This window comes from Panthera uncia (assembly GCF_023721935.1).
Source record: "Panthera uncia isolate 11264 chromosome C1 unlocalized genomic scaffold, Puncia_PCG_1.0 HiC_scaffold_4, whole genome shotgun sequence".
Classification (NCBI taxonomy): Eukaryota; Metazoa; Chordata; class Mammalia; order Carnivora; family Felidae; genus Panthera; species Panthera uncia.
In genome coordinates, this window is record NW_026057585.1 from 50481404 (window position 1) to 50503836 (window position 22433).

The window sequence follows — 22433 nt, forward strand, 5'->3', positions numbered from 1 at the left end:
GAAAGTTGTTTACAATGAAGACCAGTTTATTTTCCCAGAGAACAATGAAGGGGAAGAATGAATTATTAGCACTAAAGAAATGTTGTTTGTTGCTTAAATGTTAATGTCCATATAGTAGTTTTGCTTTTAGAAGCTAAAATTTTTCCTGCGAAAAATTGCTAAGAAAAACATCAATCTTAGGCTGAAAAATTACATTGGGACTTCAAAATTGGATATACGTACTCCACCTCTATTAAGGCCATTTACACACAAAAAAAGTGTAAGTGGAAGGTCCTAAAAGAAAAATGTCTCAATTTGTGGGTCTTTTATTTCTTGTGTATATGGGTGTGTTTTAAAAAGCAAAAAGGAATAATAGAACCATATTCAAGAACTATAATACAAAATAAAAGTATACTCTAGTTTAGCATTATGGCCAATTAAGGGGATAGGGGAGACCATAAGTAGGAAAAGGGAAAAAATAAAAAATAGAAAAAGATAGGCAGCACAGGTAAATGATCGGATTTATTGAGTGTGTAAAGGAGAGTCAGATAAAAACTCGTAGCATTATTAGATCACCTCTAAAGTCCCTTTTGCCTCTGAGATTTTATAATGCAAATACATAGAAAAAAAGTTAAATATGGCCCATATTTGGTTTAAGAAGTGTTTCTATTCTATTTAAACTTTGAATGTACAGGTTGTATGTTAGCCATTACGTTTGAGGGAAAAAGGGCCATGATTTCCATTTTTGAATGTGTAAGACCCTAGCTCAGTTCACAAGGAGAAATTATTTTCTCTCATGAGCTCTTTAAAAAAAAATTTTTTTTTAATGTTTATTTATTTTTGAGAGAGAGAGAGAGAGACGGAGCATGAGCAGAAGAGGGGCAGAGAGAGAGGGAGACACAGAATCTGAAGCAGGTTCCAGGCTCTGAGCTGTCAGCACAGAGCCCCGATGTGGGGCTCGAAATCATGGACTGCCAGATCATGACCTGAGCTGAAGTCAGACGCTTAACTGACCCATCCACCAAGGCGCCCCATTTTTTTTTTAAGAGAGCTTTAGATTTTGAAAACGTAATAGACATTTGAAGCACAGGTTTAAAGTTAGAGAAAAATTGAGTAGAGAGTACTGAGATATCCTTCTAATTTCTTCCTTCATCCCTCCCCCAGCCCTTGGTGCAGTTTCCCTATTCCTAACATCTGGCAATAGTGTGGTATGTTTGTTACAATTGATGAATCAATATTGATACATTATTATTAACTGAAATCCATAATTTACATCAAGGTTCACTCCTTGTGTTGTACAGTTCTATGAGTTTTGTCAAATGCAATATGTGTCGGTCATTACAGTTTCATATAGAATAGTTTCATTGACCTGAATATCCCCTGTGCTCCACCTAGTCATCATTCCTTCTCCATTCCTCTGACCATCGCTGATCTTTTTATTTTGTCTATAGTTTTGTCTTTTCCAAAATGTCATATAGTTGCAATCATACAATATGTAGCTTTTTCACACTAGCTTCTTTCACTAAACAATATACATTTAAGGTTCCTGTGTGCCGACTCATGACTTGACAGCTCATTTATTTTTCACTAGAAAATATTAAATTATATGGATGTACCACAATGTGTTTATTTATTTATTGAAGGATTTCTTTGTTGCTTCTAGTTTTTGGTGACTGTGAACAAAGCTGCTATGAAAATTCCTGTGTAGGTTTTTGTGTGGACATAACTTTTCACCTCATTTGGGTAAATACCTAGGAGTACGGTTGATGGGTCATATAGTAAGGGTATGCTTAAGACTCTTAAGAAACTATGAAACTGTTTTCCAAAGCGGTTGTACCATTTTGTATTACCACCAGCAACACAAGTGAATGCTTCTGTTGCTCCTCATTCTATCAGTATTTGATACTGTTTACTTTAAAAAATTTTTTTAAATGTTTATTTATTTTTGAGAGAGAGAGAGAGAGAGAGAATGAACAGGGGAGGGGCAGAGAGAGGGAGACACAGAATCGGAAGCAGGCTCCAGGCTCTGAGCTATCAGCACAGAGCCCGATGTGGGGCTCAAACCCATGAACCCATAAGATCATAACCTGAGCCAAAGTTGGACACTTCACCGACTGAGCCACCCAGGTGCCCCTGATACTATTTATTTTTAAAACTTTTTAGCTGTTCTAATGGATGTATAGTGGTATCTCATTATTGTTTCTTTTAATGTTTATTTATTTTGAGAGAGAGACAGAGAGAGAGAGAGAGCATACCAGTAGAGGAGAGACAGAGAGAGAGGGAGAGAGAGAATCCCAAGCAGGCACTGTACTAATAGTGCAGAGCCTAACATGGGGCTCAGTCTCACTAATGGTGGGATCATGACGTGAGTGAAAATCAAGAGTCAGAGACTTAACTGACTGAGCCACCTAGGCACCCCATCTCATTATTGCTTTAATTTGCAATTCCCTAATGACATGTGATGTTGAACAGTTTTTCATATATTTATTGGTAGATTTATATCTTCTTTGGTGAAGGGTCTAATTGAATTTTATGTTATTTTTTAAATGGGACTGTTTCTTATTGTTGTATTTTATGAATTATGATAAATTAAGTTCTTTATCAGGTAAGTATTTTGCAAAATTTTCTCCCATTTTGAGGCTTGTCTCTTCATTTTCTTGGTCCTTCATATTTAATCCTTTAATTTAATAAAGTTCAATTTAACATTTTTTTTTCTTTTTCAAATTGTGCTTTTGGTATTGTATCCAAAGATTTATCACCAAACCCAAGGTCACCTGGGTTTTCTATGTTGTCTCAGAAAAATGTATAGTTTTGTATTTTATTTTATTTTATTTATTTTTTTAACGTTTATTTATTTTTGAGACAGAGAGAGACAGAGCATGAATGGGGGAGGGTCAGAGAGAGGGAGACACAGAATCCGAAACAGGCTCCAGGCTCTGAGCGGTCAGCACAGAGCCCGACACGGGGCTCCAACTCACGGACTGCGAGATCATGACCTGAGCTGAAGTCGGACGCCCAACCGACTGAGCCACCCAGGCGCCCCTAGTTTTGTATTTTATATTGAGGTTCATTTCAGTTAGTTTTTGTGAAAGGCATAAATTCTGTGTTTGCATTTTTTAAACATATGGATGACCAATTGTTCATTTGTTGAAGACTCCCTTGAGTTTTCTTGCTCCTTTGTCAAATATCTGTTGAATGTATTTGTGTGGGTCTGTTTCTGAGCTCTATTCTGTTACACTGATCAATTTATCTATTCTTTCACCAATATCCCATTGTCTTGATTAACTGTAGTTCTATAGTAATTCTTAAAATTGGGTAGTGTCAGTCTTCTTCTTCTTCAGCATCGTGTTAGCTATTCTTGTTCTTTTGCCTCTCCATAAAAACTTGAGAATCAGTTTGTCAATGTCAATAAAATAACTTGGTGGGATTTTTTGACTGGGATTGCACTGAAGCTATATATCAAATTATAAAACATTGGCATTTTAACAATATGGAGACTTCCTATCCTTGAAAATTTGTTTGGATCTTTGATTTCTTTCATCAGAGTTTTGTAATTTCCTCATGTAGATCTTGTATGTATTTTGTTAGATTTATAACTTAAGCATTTAACTTTTTAGTGCCAATATAAATAGTATTATGGTTTTTATTTCAATTTTCTTTTTTGTAAGTTTATTGATTGATTGATTGAGAGAGAGAGAGAGCATGTAAGAGGGGCAGAGAGAGAGGGGGAGAGAGAGAATCCCAGGCAGACTCCACACTGTCAGCACAGAGGCTGATGTGGGGCTTGAATTCATGAACTGTGAGATCATGACCTGAGTTGAAACCAAGAGTCGGACACTTAACTGACTGAGCCACCCAGGTGCCCCTATTTCAGTTCTCAGTTGTTCATCACTGGTTTATAGGTAAGCCATTGATTTTTGTATATTAATGGTGTTTACTGCAACCTTGCTCTAATTTTTATTATAATTGGAGAATTTTATATTTTTTCACAATTTATGGGGATTTTCTACACAAACACTCGTGTCATCTACAAAGTGTTTTTTTCCTTTCAAATTTGTATAATTTTTACTTCTCTTCCCTGACTTATTGTAGGACTAGGACTTCTAGTATGATGTTGGATAAAGGTGATGATAAGGAATATCCTAGCCTTGTTTCTTACCTTAGTGGGGAAATTTTTGGGTTTTCACCATTAAATATGATGTTCGTTATAGGTTTTTCATAGGTTTTTTAAAAATCAAGTTGAGGAAATTCATATCTGTTCTTATTCTCCTGGGTTTTTTTTTTTTTTTAATCATAAATGACTGTTGAATTTTGTCAAAAGATTTTTCTGAATCAAGTGTGATTTTTCTTCTTTAGCTTGTGGATCTGGTGAATTATATTGATTGGTTTTTAAGTGTTGCACTAGCTTTGCATACCTGGAACAAACCCCACTTTGTCGTATAAGTCTTCTTGTACACTATTAGATTTGATTTGCTAATATGATCTGGTGAATTATATTGATTGGTTTTTAAGTGTTGCACTAGCTTTGCATACCTGAAACAAACCCCACTTTGTCGTATAAGTCTTCTTGTACACTATTAGATTTGATTTGCTAATATTTTGTTGGAGGATCTTTGTGTTGCTTTCATAAACAATATTTTTCTGTAATTCTCCTTTTCTTGTAATGTTTTCATCTGGTATTCATATTAATGTCAGTCTAACAAAGTGAATTGGGAAGTGTTCTCTCTACTTATTTTCTGATTGTATAAACATCCTTAAGTGTTTAATATAATTCACCAGTAAAACCATCTGGGCCTGATGCTTTCTATTTAGAAAAATTATTAATTATCTATTCAATTTCTTTACAGATAGAGGCCTATTCAGATTACCTATTTCTCTTTGTGTGAGTTTTGGCAGTTTATGTCTTTCAAGGAATTGCTCCGTTTCGTCTAAGTTATCAAATCTGTGGACATAAGAGTTATTCACAGTATTTATTATTCTTTTGGGCTATGGGATCGGTAGTGATGACACCTTTGCTGTTGCTCATACTGACAATTTAGATGTTTTATTTTTTTTCTTGTTTAGCCTGGCTGATGATTATGAATTTTATCGATATTTTCAAAGAAACAACTTTTAATTTCATTGATTGTTTCTGATGATTTCCTGTTTTCAATTTTATTGATTTATGCTTTAATATATATATTAATATATATTTATTACATATTTAATATATATTATGTATTATATATTTTATATATATATTTGTTTCCTGCTTACTTTAGGCTTATGTTGCTCTCCTTACTCTAGTGCCCTGAGATGGAAGCTTAGATTACTAATTTTTAGATTTTCTTCTTTTTAGTATATGCATTCAATGCTATAAATTTCCCTCAAGCATTCTTTTTGCTGCATTTCACAAGTTTTGATAAGTTTTAGTTTTATTTTAATTTAGTTCAAATATTTAAAAAATTTAAAACTTTATCTGGAACTTCTTCTTTGACCTATTTTTTATTTATATATGTTTTTTAAATTTCCAAATATTTTGGGATTATCCAGCTATCCTTCTGTTATTAAATTCTAGTTTAATTCCACTGTGGTCTGAGAGCACATTTTTTATTATTTCTATTCTTTTAGATTTGTTTAGGTGTGCTTTGCGCCCCAGAATGTGTTCTATCTTGGTGAGCATTCCAAGTGAACTTGAGAATAGTGTGTATTCTGTTTAAAAAGTGTTAAAAGTTTCCAATTATAATAGTGGATGTGTCTAATTCTCCTTGCAATTTTATTAGTTTTTGCCTTATAGATTTGTAGTCTTGATTTTTTGCTGCATAAATGATTAGGCTTGCTGTGTCTTCTTGGAGAATTGATTTCTTTATTATTGTGCAATGCTTCACTTTATTGCTGATAATTTTCCTTGTTCTACAGTCTACTTTGTCTGAAATTAAATATAGCTACTCTGTCTTCTTTTGATAGTGTTAACATATCTTTTTAATTCTATCTTTTTAATCTATCTGTGTCTTTACATTTAAATTGGGCTTGTAGACAATATTTTAAAAAAAATTTTAATGTTTATTTATTTTAGAGAGAGAGCATGAGCAGGGGAGGGGCTGAAAGAGAAGAATAGAGATTGAGAATCTACACTGATAATGCAAGGCCCAACATGGGGCTCAAACCCATGAACCATGAGGTCATGACCTGAGCTGAAATCAAGAGCTGGATGCTTAACCAACTGGGCCACCCAGGCATCCCAATAGACAATGTTTTTTTTCAAATGTGAACTTTATTATTATTATTTAAAAAAATTTTTTTAACGTTTATTTATTTTTGAGACAGAGAGAGACAGAGCATGAACGGGGGAGGGGCAGAGAGAGAGGGAGACACAGAATCGGAAGCAGGCTCCAGGCTCTGAGCCATCAGCCCAGAGCCTGACGCGGGGCTCGAACCCACGGACCGCGAGATCGTGACCTGAGCTGAAGTCGGCCGCTTAACCGACTGAGCCACCCAGGTGCCCCGAAATTTATTATTTTTTAGGCATGGCAAGGCCAACAGATCAGAACACTATTGCCATTAAAATGATAGCTTGTTATATTCACAAATCTCAAGAAGAAGGAACATTCTACACTGTGAGCTACACAGAGAAGTACCAGAGTTGGTCAGGAGGCAGAAAGAATGAAGGGGAAATGTGGCCCAGAGTCTTTGTTGTGGTTTCTGTTAGTAGAATGAGAGAGTAGTTAATCATATGGCTACTTAAAAGTAGAGACCTTTCTGCGCTGTGGTCATGGAGAGATGTAATGACAGAAGAAGATCAGAGAGATGCAGTGATGTTGTCTTTCAAGATGGAGGAAGGGTTTGGGGTGGCTTGTAGAAGCTGAAAAAGATAAGTCTCTCTAGAGCCTCCAGAAAGAAACATAACCCTCTTAACTTTTTGGTTGTATCCCAGTGAGACCTGGGTCAGACCTCTAACTGACTGAACTCTTAAAATAATAAATTTGTGTGATTTTAACCTACTAAGTTTTGGGTAGTTTGTTGTAGCATCAACAAAAAATTAACACAATCGTATGGTATTTCTATAAAACAGTAATCCAGTCAGACCTTCATCTGAAGGCTAATAATCTTGTTTAAATTTGAAGAACAAGGTATAGAGATATAAATTACCTATGAGGTTATCATTGCTTATCTTCTGATAAACAGTGCATTTTTGAATGGTTAAGAATTCCAAAATGAAATAATATGTGTATATTTTTCATGTGCTTGGTAGATAAAAGATATTCAATAAATGTTTATTGAAGTTGTTGAATATTGGAGGAAAACAAACAGTAATGACAAAATGTCATTTTAAAATCCTTTGCAGGAATCATCTAATACTGCTGCATAAATTATTTTATCTTTGCATCATGTTTGTATTTTACAGATAGTGAAGCTAGTTCTTTAATGGATATAGAAAATGTAATTTTGACTAAAGTCCATGATGATGAAGTAGACCACTCAGAGACAATATTGAAATCTGACAAGTTTCATCAGGATTTATTTTTTATGGAACGAGTTCTAATGGAAAATATATTTCAACCAAAACTTGCAGCTTATCGTCAGCTTCCTATTTTAAAAGGTATTTTGAAAAATCACATTTAGACAAGCTCAAATAATCAAAAGAATTGAATGACGTTATCATTTTTAAATGTAACCTCCAGACTGGATCATCACTTATCAAAAGACATATTTATATACCTTTTAGCGTTAAACATCCAAATAACAGTAGAATTCAAACTACAGAGCACACAAAAAAGAGGTCACCCCTTAGATTAAAATCTGCAAAAGCTTCCATGGCTCTTTTCTCTTCCTTGCCCTTGTACTGAATTATTTTCTCATATTTAACCCCCTTTCCATTGCCATTGACACTTTCCAGGTTCTGGTGCTTATTACCTATCCATAATTTTATTACAGGGGCATTCTTCCTGTTCTTATTGCTACAAATCCCATCTCATATGTTCACAGAATATTTTGAAAGGTTTTAGAGATGAATTCAACCCTTCAATTTTTGAATGAAGAAGATGAAGAGTACAGAAACTTTCTAAGTTTGGAGTCTATGACAAAGCTAGGCATTCAACCAAGACCTGATCTCATTCCATTTCTCTTTCCACTTTACTATCCTGGTGTGCTGAGGTATCCCATACACAAGTTTGAACATGGCATTTAACTCTTAAAAAACCTTCAGTATCTTCCCATTTTGTAGAATAAATTACAAACCCTAAGATTTCCCTTGTGCTATTTTTCAGTTAAACCTTACCCCCCATAAACAGGTATTAACCTGACTTTTCTCACCAGAGATTGACTGTTTTGGTATATCATATAAGTGGGTTCATATGGTAAGTACGGTTGACCCTTGAACAAGGCAGGGCTTAGGGGTGATGACCCTGGCACAGTCGAAACTCCAAGTACAACTTTTGATTCCCCCCAAATTAACTACAAATAAACTACTATTGACCAGAAGCCTTACTTACAGCATAAAGTTAATTAACACACATTTTTATATTATATGTATTATGTACTATATTCTTACAATAAAATAAGCTAGAGAAAAGAAAATGTTATTAAAAGAATTCATAAGGAAAAGAAAATGCATTTACAGTTTTGTACATATGTTGGCCTGGGGCAGAGGCAGGGGCTTCAGTCCTGGCCCCAGAATGACAAAATGTGGTTTTCACTAAATAAAGTTGAAATGTTAGAACTGCTTTGGTACACTATAGAGAAAGGTATCCAAAGGCTTTGGGACATTGGAATGTTAGGGTGGATTTATCATGATGACCTGCTTATCCACTATAGAAGTGTCCGGATAATACACCTTTTAGCACAATTGTGAAAAATAAATTGGCTGGGTGCCCCAATGTCCTTGAAGAATTCTTTGCTCACTTTTCTCTGTAGGTCAGAAATTGTAGTGGGAACTACTGCTAGTCAACTGAGATCCTTAAACAATTAGATTCTGAGTGGCAGGGGATAAGTGGCAGCAGTTAATCACCAATGAAACGGTGGGCATGGTTACTGTAGGGTAAAGAGCAGTAATCAGAACAGTCTGACTCACAGAGATCCGTGGCATTGGCTAGCTGATCATCACGTCCTTAGAAGAGAAATAGGTAGGTGCTGTATTGGTTTGCTAGGACTGCCATAACAAAATACCACAAACTGGGTGGCTTGAACAACAGAAATTTACTTCCCCATAGTTCTGGAGACTGGAAGTCTGAGCTGAAGGTGTCAGTACAGTTGGGGTTTCCTCTGAGGCCTCTCTTTTAGGCTTGCAGATGACTACCTTCTTGCAGTCTCATCACTAGGTTTTTTTATCTGTGCTTGTGCCTTCCCTGTGTCTCTCGGTGTATCTAAATGTCCACTTATTATAAGGATAGCAGTCATATTTGATTAGGACCCAGAATAGTGGCCTTGTTTTAACTTAATCACCTCTTTAAAGCCTTTGTCTACAAACCCATTACATTCTAAGGTACTGGGGATTAGGCCTTCCAATATATGAATTTTGGGGAGATAAATCAGCCCATAAAATGTAGTCTCCTCCTAAATTCTTACTTAATCTGTATAAACAGAAGAGTCTTTTCTTTACAAAAGAAAAGTCATAGCCCTTTAAGCAATTTCTAGGCTTGAGTCAACTTGCAGACCCAGAACTCCTTGGATAAAGGGGAGGCTGCGTCTCTTTGAGAAAATATTTCACTACACTACCAAAAATGTATACTGTTAAAATTTCTCTCAGCCTTCCCCAGAGGGACCTACAGCCTTTTCCAAGAGTGACTGTGTAGTGGGGAACAGGAAATAATCATAAATTTCAGGGATTACTGGACACTAGCTCTGGACAGATACTAACTTCATGAGTCCCAAAACATCACTATGGTTTGTTAGCCGGAAAGAACTTATAGGAGTCAGGTGACCAATGGAATTTTAGCTCAGGTCCATCTCACAGTGGGTCCAGTGGGTAACTTAACTCATCTTGTAGTTATTTCCGCTGTTCCAGAATGTATACTTTGGAATAGAAATATTTAGCAACTGGCAGAAGCCCTACACTTGATCCTCGACCTATGTAATGGAGGCTATTCTGGTAGGAAATCGATAAGTAGAAGCCACTAGAGCTTCCGCTACCTATGAAAATAGTAAACCAAAGCAATACTATGTTTCTGGAGGGATTGTAGAGATTAATGTTACCATCGAGGGCTTGAAAGATGCAGAAGTATTGACTCCCATCACTTCCCCCATTCAGCTCATCTGTTTGGCTTGCATAGAAAATGCAGGATCTTGGGAAATAATGGTTGATTATTGTAAACTCAACCAGGTGGTGACTCCAATTGCAGTTGCTGTTCCAGATGTTTCCTTGGCAGCGCAAATTAACACACCACCTGGTACCTGGTATGTGACTATTGACACAGAAAATGCTTTCTTTTTTCTTCAGTACCTGTTGATAAAACCCACTGGAAGCCATTTGCTTTCAGCCTGCCAGGCCAGCAATACACCCTCACTGTCCTATAGGGGTATATCAGCTCTTTAGTTTTATGTCCTAATTTAGTCTTCAGGGAATTTTTCCTTCAACAAGACATCACACTGGTCCATTGCATTGATGACATTATGCTGATTAGACCTGGTGAATAAGAAGTAGACTTATTAGTAAGACATTTGCATCCCAGAGGGTGAGAAATAAATCTGATAAAAATTTTTTTTTAATTTTTTAAAGTTTATTTATTTTTGAGAGAGAGAGAGAGCATGAGCAGGAGAGGGGCAAAGAGGGAGTGAGATACAGAATCTGAAGCAGACTCCAGACTGAGCTGTCAACACAGAGCCTGATGCGGGGCTCAAACTCATGGACCGAGAGATCATGGCCTGAGCCGAAGTCGGACGCTTGACCGACTGAGCCTCCCAGGCACCTCTGATAAAATTTCAGGGGCTTTCCACCTCAGTGAAATTTCCAAAGGTTAAGGATAAGTTGTTTCTTCTGGCCCCTCTTATAACCAAAAAAGGTACCATGCCTAGTAGACCTCTTTGTTCTTTGGCGACAACATATTCCTCATTTGGATGTGCTACTTTGGCTTATTCACTAAGTGATCTGAAAAAAGGCTAGCTTTGAGTAAGCCCAGAAGAAAAGAAGATTCTACAAGAGGCCCAGGTAGTCATTCAGAATGCCCTGTCACTTGGGCCATATCATCCAGCAGATCCAGTGGTGCTTTAAGTGTCTCAGAGGGAGAGATGCTGTTTGGGACCTTTGGAAGGCTCTTGTAGGAATGGAGGACAATAATCTCTTCATTTGATTTAATTTTAGAACCAGAACCTGAAAAACCTGAAGACTTTCAAGAAGGTGAAAAACTTGAAAAGACAGAGGAAGAGGGTCAGAAGGAAGAGGAAGAAGAAATAGAAATAAGTACAGGACAATCAACAATACCAGCCAATTTAGAACGACTTTGGTCCTTTTCCTGTGACTTAACCAAAGGCCTTAATGTGAGCAGCCTTGCCTGGAATAGAAGAAATCCTGTAAGTTATTGAACATTTTAACAATTCTGTCTTTAGTATATAAGGGTGACTGTCAAGTACTAGTTGTTTGTTTTCTCAGACATTAGGCAAGGGATTTTATTTGACATAAAGTGGAGTTGTTTTTTTTTTTTTATCTTTTTATTTTATTATTATTATTTTTTATTTTTTAATATATGAAATTTACTGTCAAATTGGTTTCCATACAACACCCAGTGCTCATCCCAAAAGGTGCCCTCCTCAATACCCATCACCCACCCTGCCCTCCCTCCCACCCCCCATCAACCCTCAGTTTGTTCTCAGTTTTTAACAGTCTCTTATGCTTTGGCTCTCTCCCACTCTAACCTCTTTTTTTTTTTTTTTTTCCTTCCCCTCCCCCATGGGTTTCTGTCAAGTTTCTCAGGATCCACATAAGAGTGAAACCATATGGTATCTGTCTTTCTCTGTATGGCTTATTTCACTTAGCATCACACTCTCCAGTTCCATCCACGTTGCTACAAAAGGCCATATTTCATTTTTTCTCATTGCCACGTAGTACTCCATTGTGTATATAAACCACAATTTCTTTATCCATTCATCAGTTGATGGACATTTAGGCTCTTTCCATAATTTGGCTATTGTTGAGAGTGCTGCTATAAACATTGGGGTACAAGTGCCCCTATGCATCAGTACTCCTGTATCCCTTGGATAAATTCCTAGCAGTGCTATTGCTGGGTCATAGGGTAGGTCTATTTTTAATTTTCTGAGGAACCTCCACACTGCTTTCCAGAGCAGCTGCACCAATTTGCATTCCCACCAACAGTGCAAGAGGGTTCCCGTTTCTCCACATCCTCTCCAGCATCTATAGTCTCCTGATTTCTTCATTTTGGCCACTCTGACTGGCGTGAGGTGATATCTGAGTGTGGTTTTGATTTGTGTTTCCCTGATAAGGAGCGACGTTGAACATCTTTTCATGTGCCTGTTGGCCATCCGGATGTCTTCTTTAGAGAAGTGTCTATTCATGTTTTCTGCCCATTTCTTCACTGGGTTATTTGTTTTTCGGGTGTGGAGTTTGATGAGCTCTTTATAGATTTTGGATACTAGCCCTTTGTCCGATATGTCATTTGCAAATATCTTTTCCCATTCCGTTGGTTGCCTTTTAGTTTTGTTGGTTGTTTCCTTTGCTGTGCAGAAGCTTTTTATCTTCATAAGGTCCCAGTAATTCACTTTTGCTTTTAATTCCCTTGCCTTTGGGGATGTGCCGAGTAAGAGATTGCTACGGCTGAGGTCAGAGAGGTCTTTTCCTGCTTTCTCCTCTAAGGTTTTGATGGTTTCCTGTCTCACATTCAGGTCCTTTATCCATTTTGAGTTTATTTTTGTGAATGGTGTGAGAAAGTCGTCTAGTTTCAACCTTCTGCATGTTGCTGTCCAGTTCTCCCAGCACCATTTGTTAAAGAGACTGTCTTTTTTCCATTGGATGTTCTTTCCTGCTTTGTCAAAGATGAGTTGGCCATACGTTTGTGGGTCTAGTTCTGGGGTTTCTATTCTATTCCATTGGTCTATGTGTCTGTTTTTATGCCAATACCATGCTGTCTTGATGATGACAGCTTTGTAGTAGAGGCTAAAGTCTGGGATTGTGATGCCTCCTGCTTTGGTCTTCTTCTTCAAAATTACTTTGGCTATTCGGGGCCTTTTGTGGTTCCATATGAATTTTAGGATTGCTTGTTCTAGTTTTGAGAAGAATGCTGGTGCAATTTTGATTGGGATTGCATTGAATGTGTAGATAGCTTTGGGTAGTATTGACATTTTGACAATATTTATTCTTCCAATCCATGAGCAGGGAATGTCTTTCCATTTCTTTATATCTTCTTCAATTACTTGCATAAGCTTTCTATAGTTTTCAGCATACAGATCTTTTACATCTTTGGTTAGATTTATTCCTAGGTATTTTATGCTTCTTGGTGCAATTGTGAATGGGATCAGTTTCTTTATTTGTCTTTCTGTTGCTTCATTGTTAGCGTATAAGAATGCAACTGATTTCTGTACATTGATTTTGTATCCTGCAACTTTGCTGAATTCATGTATCAGTTCTAGCAGACTTTTGGTGGAGTCTATCGAATTTTCCATGTATAATATCATGTCATCTGCAAAAAGCCAAAGCTTGACTTCATCTTTGCCAATTTGGATGCCTTTGATTTCCTTTTGTTGTCTGATTGCTGAAGCTAGAACTTCCAGCACTATGTTAAACAACAGCGGTGAGAGGGGGCATCCCTGTCGTGTTCCTGATCTCAGGGAAAAAGCTCTCAGTTTTTCCCCATTGAGGATGCTGTTAGCTGTGGGCTTTTCATAAATGGCTCTTATGATGTTTAAGTATGTTCCTTCTATCCTGACTTTCTCAAGGGTTTTTATTAAGAAAGGGTGCTGGATTTTGTCAAAGGCCTTTTCTGCATTGATTGACAGGATCATATGGTTCTTCTCTTTTTTTTTGTTAATGTGATGTATCACGTTGATTGATTTGCGAATGTTGAACCAGCCCTGCATCCCAGGAATGAATCCCACTTGATCATGGTGAATAATTCTTCTTATATGCTGTTGAATTCGATTTGCTAGTATCTTATTGAGAATTTTTGCATCCATATTCATCAGGGATATTGGCCTGTAGTTCTCTTTTTTTACTGGGTCTCTGTCTGGTTTAGGAATCAAAGTAATACTGGCTTCATAGAATGAGTCTGGAAGTTTTCCTTCCCTTTCTATTTCTTGGAATAGCTTGAGAAGGATAGGTATTATCTCTGCTTTAAACGTCTGGTAGAACTCCCCTGGGAAGCCATCTGGTCCTGGACTCTTCTTTGTTGGGAGATTTTTGATAACCGATTCAATTTCTTCGCTGGTTATGGGTCTGTTCAAGCTTTCTATTTCCTCCTGATTGAGTTTTTGGAAGCGTGTGGGTGTTTAGGAATTTGTCCATTTCTTCCAGGTTGTCCAATTTGTTGCCATATAATTTTTCATAGTATTCCCTGATAATTGTTTGTATCTCTGAAGGGATTGGTTGTAATAATTCCATTTTCATTCATGATTTTATCTATTTGGGTCATCTCCCTTTTCTTTTTGAGAAGCCTGGCTAGAGGTTTATCAATTTTGTGTATTTTTTCAAAAAAACAACTCTTGGTTTCGTTGATCTGCTCTACAGTTTTTTTAGATTCTATATTGTTTATTTCTGCTCTGATCTTTATTATTTCTCTTCTTCTGCTGGGTTTAGGCTGCCTTTGCTGTTCTGCTTCTATTTCCTTTAGGTGTGCTGTTAGATTTTGTATTTGGGATTTTTTTTGTTTCTTGAGATAGGCCTGGATTGCAATGTATTTTCCTCTCAGGACTGCCTTCGCTGCGTCCCAAATCGTTTGGATTGTTGTATTTTCATTTTCGTTTGTTTCCATATATTTTTTAATTTCTTCTCTAATTGCCTGGTTGACCCACTCATTCGTTAGTAGGGTGTTCTTTAACCTCCATGCTTTTGGAGGTTTTCCAGACTTTTTCCTGTGGTTGATTTCAAGCTTCATGGCATTGTGGTCTGAAAGTATGCATGGTATGATTTCAATTCTTGTAAACTTATGAAGGGCTGTTTTGTGACCCAGTATATGATCTATCTTGGAGAATGTTCCATGTGCACTCGAGAAGAAAGTATATTCTGTTGCTTTGGGATGCAGAGTTGTAAATAGATCTGTCAAGTCCATCTGATCCAATGTATCATTCAGGGCCCTTGTTTCTTTATTGACCATGTGTCTAGATGATCTATGCATTTCTGTAAGTGGGGTGTTAAAGTCCCCTGCAATTACCACATTCTTGTCAATAAGGTTGCTTATGTTTATGAGTAATTGTTTTATATATTTGGGGGCTCCGGTATTCGGCGCATAGACATTTATAATTGTTAGTTCTTCCTGATGTATAGACCCTCTAATTATTATATAATGCCCTTCTTCGTCTCTTGTTTGGCTCCACGGAAGCACAGAGTTGGGTGTTTGTGCGGAGCCAGCAAGTTCCCTGGCAGGAACTGGTTCTCTTTGGGATTTTGGCTGGGGGATTGGCGAGGGAGATGGGGCTAGCGAGCGCCTTTGTTCCCCACCAAACTGAGCTCTTTCGTCCCTGGGCTCAGCAGCTCTCCCTCCCTTTGTCCTCCAGCCTTCCCGCTTTCCGAGCATAGCTGTTAACTTATGACCTCCCAGACGCTAAGTCGCGCTGGCTGTCGGAACACAGTCCGTCCGGCCCCTCCGCTTTTGCCAGCCAGACTCGGGGGCTCTGCTTGGCCGGCGAGCCACCCCTCCGCCCCGGCTCCCTCCCGCCAGTCCATGGAGCGCGCACTGCCTCGCAGCCCTTCCTACCCTCTTCCGTGGGCCTCTCGTCTGCGCCTGGCTCCAGAGACTCCGTTCTGCTAATGCTCTGGCGGTTTTCTGGGTTATTTAGGCAGGTGTAGGTGGAATCTAAGTGATCAGCAGGACGCGCGGTGAGCCCAGCATCCTCCTACGCCGCCATCTTCCCTCCCTCCTCCTAAAGTGGAGTTTTTAACATACCTCTACAACAAGTTCATGTTTCAAAAAGTAGAAAATGATAATAGTTACAAAATAATTTTTTCTCCTTTAATATGAAATGTCATCATTTTAATTTTAGGAGATGTACTTGGGACACAGTATTCTCTGAATCCATATCAGATATTGAAAAGTGAACCAGAAGATAACATCTAATTGATTTATTTTCAGATATATCAAGCTCATGTACCCAAATTAATATTCTTCTTAAAGTAATCATATTCACAAATATATACTTAATCTAGTGACCCTGAAAATATACAAGATAATTTTGAGATTTCTTAAAATATTATTACTACCAGTAATAGCAAATACTTTTTTTTAAATTATTTTTTTATTTTTTATTATTTTTTTTATGAAGTTTATTGTCAAATTGGTTTCCATACAACACCCAGTGCTCATCCCAAAAGGTGCCCTCCTCAATACCCATCACCCACCCTCCCCTCCCTCCCACCCCCCATCACCCCTCAGTTTGTTCTCAGTTTTTAAGAGTCTCTTATGCTTTGGCTCTCTCCCACTCTAACCTCTTTTTTTTTTTCCTTCCCCTCCCCCTTGGGTTTCTGTTAAGTTTCTCAGGATCCACATAAGAGTGAAAACATATGGTATCTGTCTTTCTCTGTATGGCTTATTTCACTTAGCATCACACTCTCCAGTTCCATCCACGTTGCTACAAAGGGCTATATTTCATTCTTTCTCATTGCCACGTAGTACTCCATTGTGTATATAAACCACAATTTTTTTATCCATTCATCAGTTGATGGACATTTAGGCTCTTTCCATAATTTGGCTATTGTTGAGAGTGCTTAACAGCAATACTTAAATAGTACTTACTATGTACCAGGCGATACTGTAAGCATTTTACTTGTATTAACACGGTAACTCTGAGTTAGGTACTATTTTCCCCATTATGTTGATAAGAAAACTGAAGTACAAAAGGGATAAATAACTTGCCCAAAGTTACACATCTCTTAAATTCCCAGAGTAACACAACTCTAGTAAGTGAAACAGCTAGAATTCAAACTCTAACATCTGAATCCAGAGTTCTTGCTCTTAATTACTGCACTGCCAAAAATCATCTTGAGCCAAATTATATGAATCATCAAGTTGGAGAATGGTATGTTTGCTTTAAAAGAGAGATGATTATAGAGTAACGAGACTTATTTTCTCCTTGAGTTTATAAACTGCTTCTGAAGACATGATTCTCAATTAGGGATTCTAAAACTCTTTTGTGTAATAACAATACCTTTGGAATAAATATTTAGTGTATTTTTAAAGTGGTCAAAATGAATTGGTATATTAAGATTGTATTGTATAATGTAAGTTTAAGAATTAGCCTTTTTATTTTACTGCCACACCTTATAAGGTGCTATGTGCAAATATGCTAGTGGTTACGGTTTTTAAAAAAACAGAAAGTCTATCATCATTCTTATAGAAACCTAAGTAATGTGTTGTTTAAATTATGTATATTATTTTTAATAAAATAAAATACTTTTAGTACAGATTGGTTTTTATAAACTATATTTGGAAACCCCATGTAAGGTAAGTGATACTCAATAAATCAATAATAAATGTGTAATAAAGACAGGTGAATCATTTTTAGAAACTGAATATACCAGCATTTTAAAAGTTAATATATTGTTATTGAGATTAAATTTAAATAATTGTTAACAAAGCTAAAAAAATATGACAAATGGCATCTATTATATTTATTAATTCATTCTACAAATACTTATTGAACATTGACTATGCCAGGAACTCTAATAAGGCACTAGAGAAACAGTAGTAATTTAGTCACACATAGACCCTGCCTATATAATAGTTCTCTCTGTGTTTTAATAAGGAAAATAAATAGTATTGTGGGAATACATAAGAGAGGCTCATGAATGCTTTTTAGAGGAAGTGGTGCCTATGCTGAGTCTTGAAGCGATGAATAGAAGTTTGTTCGTGTCAGTGTAAAAGGAATAGTGGTGAAGAGTGGTTTAAGGCAGAGGAAATTATAAAGAGGTGATGTTGGCTTGAAAGTAGGGTTATGGCAAAAATATATAATATATTTTTGATAAAGGTATTCTGATTACAAAGAAGAGGTTGGGTTTGGTCAATCATTAAACTTTTGTCTTTATGCACTTGTATAAGCATATCTTGAAATGCTTTATTAATCCGTTTGGGGTGCCATGAAAGATACCATCGACTGGCTGGATTAGAAATCAGAAATTTATTTCCTGGAGGCCAGGAAGTTTAGGATCATTGTGCTGGCTGATTTCATTACTGGTGAAGGCTCTCTTCCTATCTTGCAGATGGCCACCTTCTTGCTGCATTCTCACATGGTGGAGAGAGAGAGCTCTGGTGTCTCTTCCTCTTTTTATGAAGCCACCAATCCTATTGGATTAACATTATGACCCTCATGACCTCATTTAATCTTCATTACCTCCTAAAAGCCCTTTCTTCAAATATAATCACATTGGGAATTAGGACTTCAACCCATGAATTTTAGGGGAGGAGACACAATTCAGTTCATGGCACTTTGTCTTTATATTTGAAATAATTAGGTCATTCTCAGAAACCCATAATGTAGTAATATAATCTTGGAAGATTAACTCAATATATAAAAGAACTTTTCAGCAATTGGTTCTTTTTAGTTATTCATCAGTCTGAAAATATGATTATTATTTTGCTTAGGAAGATGGAGGTGTAAAGTAAAAATAAATAGTATACTGGTATTTTTTCTCAATAGAAATGTCTTTCTATTCTTAACACAATTCATTAAAATGTATCTTTATATATTTTCCAATGTTTTTATGCTACTCTCTCTTATTTTAAACATATTTTTCTGATTTTCAGGACCTTTTGGCTGTTGGCTATGGGCACTTTGGATTTAGAGAGCAAAAAAGAGGATTGGCTTGCTGCTGGTCAATAAAGAATCCTATGGTAACCCCAGTAGGAATAAACCCATTTTTAGTTAATTAAATATTGACATAATTCTCATAAAGTAGATAGTTGTGTGTGATAATTAAACAAAGTCAAAAAAGTATCGAGGAAGACTTTATTTTCTTTGGTTTAAATCTATAAGTATTAAAATTTATTCTTGTTGATATAAGATAAAGTAAATTCATTTAATAAATATTTATTGAGCATTTACTATGTGCTATTAGATCTTATGATCCAGAGTTGAACCATTATTTTTTATCAGAAAGAAGAGCAAATTTGCGAGTGAAAATCCTTTGAAAATTATATGTTTCAGCTAATATTGAATTGTTTCTTAATGTATAAATATCTCCTCACCTCATAAGATAGATTTCTGCTGGCTTGAATACATACAAAATGGATGAATATGAATGACCATGTTATTAGCAAGAAGAGAATAATAAGAATCAGTCATGGGTTTTTTTTTGTTAAACAGTTTTAGTCAGTCTGTTATTTTGCAGCTTTACATTTAGTTTTAATTCATAACTGAATTGTGAAGTGGAAAACTTAGAAAAGGATCAGGAAAGCAAAATAAAAAATGATTGGAGCTGTTATAAATAATCCCAGTCTATTAGGAAGCTGGGTTTATGTAGAATTAAAAAAAAAGGAAGGTAGAAGCAATTTTAAACATGTGGAAGTATTAATATAGGATCCATCACTGGTAAGTTGTCTTCTTTTCCATACAGACTGTTAGAAGCAAGAAAGGATTTAGATTAGACTTTAAGCAAAGCAAAACAATAAAACTCTTCACAGAGTTGTCAAAAAGACTACTGTACAGAGTTTTTTTGTGGCTTCTTCTTTCCACCGTTCAGAAATGTCTAGATAATGCAAGCCTATGAAACAGATACTGGAAGATAGGAACATTGCTAGATAATTTGATTGGAGCCCATTATTTGTTTCTTAAAGAAAGTAAATCTATGATGATCATGCAAATCCTACTGAAAGATTACCAAAATATGATAATTATTGGAGAAGGCCATGCTGTATTTCTTAAAATTATTGAGTCCTGAGGATTCATCAAAGGAAAGGGAATGACTAATTGACATTTTGTTTTCATCTATACTGGAAGTTAGGAAGAGAAGAGTAACTTAATGTAGACTAGCCCTTCTTACATTTCCACTGCCCCCAGACTTGTCTTAAGTCACCATTATACCCTATCTTACTGTGGCCTGCAAAACCCAGTTTAAAATGTAATACAATTATTTTTTTATTCAGTGGCCAGAACGTATTTATCAGAGTCCATATGGAGTTACTGCTGTGGATTTCTCCATTGGAGCACCTAATCTTTTAGCAGTTGGCTATCACAATGGTACCATTGCAATTTATAATGTACAGAGCAACAGTAATGTTCCTGTTCTGGATAGTAGGTGAGAATCCAAGAATCAGATAAATATATAATATGTGCTTTTTTTAGGGAGAAGTAAAAATTTAATCTAATGTTATCTAATTTTGAGTGAATGTTTATGTTTTGAGAGTGATACCATTATTTTTCACTTAATAATTCCTCTCTAGCTGAAATGCTCTGTCCTAAAATCTGTATGTTCTCTGCCCACCTCACCAACCTTCCTTGACAGTTTGTTTATTCTTAAAAAAAATTTTTTTTAATGTTTACTTATTTTTGAGACAATGCGAGAGACAGAGTCCAAGCAGCGGAGGGGCAGACAGAGGGAGACACAGAATCTGAAGTGGGTTCCAGGCTCCAAGCTGTCAGCCCAGAGCCTGACGTGGGGCTTGTACTCATGAACCGTGAGATCATAACCTGAGCCGAAGTCGGACGCTAACTGACTGAGCCACTCAGGTGCCCCTACAGTTTGTTTATTCTTTTAAAAGAAAATCAAAAATTTCCCCAGCTTCATTGAGGTACAATTGACAAATGAAAATTGTATATATTTAGGTTCTACAATGTGATTTTTAAAAGGGGTACAATGTAATTATTTAATATGTATACACTGTGAAATGATTACTACAATAAAATTGATTAATATGTGGTGGGAACATTTTGGATCTATTCTCTTAGCAAATTTTGAGTATATAGTACAGTATTGTTAACTATGAACATCATGCTATATATTAGATCTTTAGAACTTGTTCATCTTCTAACTATAAGTTTGTACCCTTTATTGCTTTGGCACCACCTCCTCCAAGAAGCCTTCCCATTCCTTTCTTCTGTGCATTTGTCTAGTTATCATAGCACTCATCACGCTGTATATGTATTATTTATATATATATATATCTTTCTGAAGAGGCTGTAAGCAACTCAAAGTCAAGGATTAAGTCTTGCCTGTTTATCCTCAGCATGTCACATAATATTGAGAATGTAACAGGATTATAGTAAGTGAATAAGAATAAATAAATCAATCAGTGAATGAGTCATACTGAGAAAATAAAAAAAGTTAAAAGTGAAAGATATTGAGTATTGTTAGGTTTTTATAATAGAACAGATACCAATGCGGCAAAAATGAAGTAGTATATTTATATTAGTGTTTTAATAAACTTAGAGCTGAAAATAGGCATCAAAGCAGGGTCTGTAAGCTTAAATTTGAAATTATCTGCATAGTTTTGTAAGCATGGGCCTTTGTGCTTGTTTTACCAAATAATCGAAGTTATCTATGATTTTAAAAAGATTCAGAACCATTGCTTTGGGAGGTTTGCATAAAAAAATCAAGGACTAGGAACAGAGGAACCTATTATCCTGACAGGAAAACAATCACTAATCTGAGAAGTGATTTTAATTCTTCAGAGAAACGTTAAATCAGCCATAGAGAGAATCAAGCCAATGGGCAAGCCTGAAATATAGAAAGGTAAGGTAATTGTTTACTTAAATAAGACTTAAATAATTTATCTACTTAAGCTATGAAAAAAATCCTTATAAAGATGAAGATACTTATTTTCAAAGTGTCCAAAATAAATTAACACAACTTATCTAGGAAAAAGTAAATGAATAGAGTAAGGGAAAGTATATTTTGAAAAGAAAGAAAATATTTGCTTTTGTATTTCTTTTATGGCATTAATATAATTAAAAGTAGTAAAAGTTTCCTTTTATAAGAAATGAAAAAAAACAAAAATATTAGGTGACAAAATGATTGTTTTCCCTGTTTTTCAAAATACTTTTACTAAAGTGAAAGTGAACAATAGGAGCATCATCCCATAAGTAGGTCACAGTGCTCCAGGGAGCTGTCCTTATGACTTATACTCCTGTGCTTTTAAAAATTATGGCAATGATTCTATATTTAGTGCTTTTCCCTGTTTTAGTGAATCACCTCAAAAACATTTGGGACCTGTATGGCAACTACAGTGGATAGAACAAGATCGAGGGACAACAGGGGATGACAAAAGAGAAATACTAGTTTCTATATCAGCAGATGGAAGAATCTCCAAATGGGTTATACGGAAAGGACTGGACTGCCATGGTAAAAAGAATGTATACAAATACACATACGTATCAATTTACCTTTC

At 36.1% G+C, this 22433-nt stretch overlaps 1 protein-coding gene across 1 annotated transcript in view; it reads left to right on the top strand.

The window, feature by feature from the left end:
* Positions 1-22433, top strand: part of DNAI4 (dynein axonemal intermediate chain 4) — a 90990-nt gene that overhangs the window by 47094 nt on the left and 21463 nt on the right. The window contains 5 exon segments of the mRNA XM_049618516.1: positions 7364-7558; positions 11255-11463; positions 18855-18941; positions 20193-20344; positions 22230-22387. Coding sequence (XP_049474473.1) covers positions 7364-7558; positions 11255-11463; positions 18855-18941; positions 20193-20344; positions 22230-22387 — 801 coding nt within the window.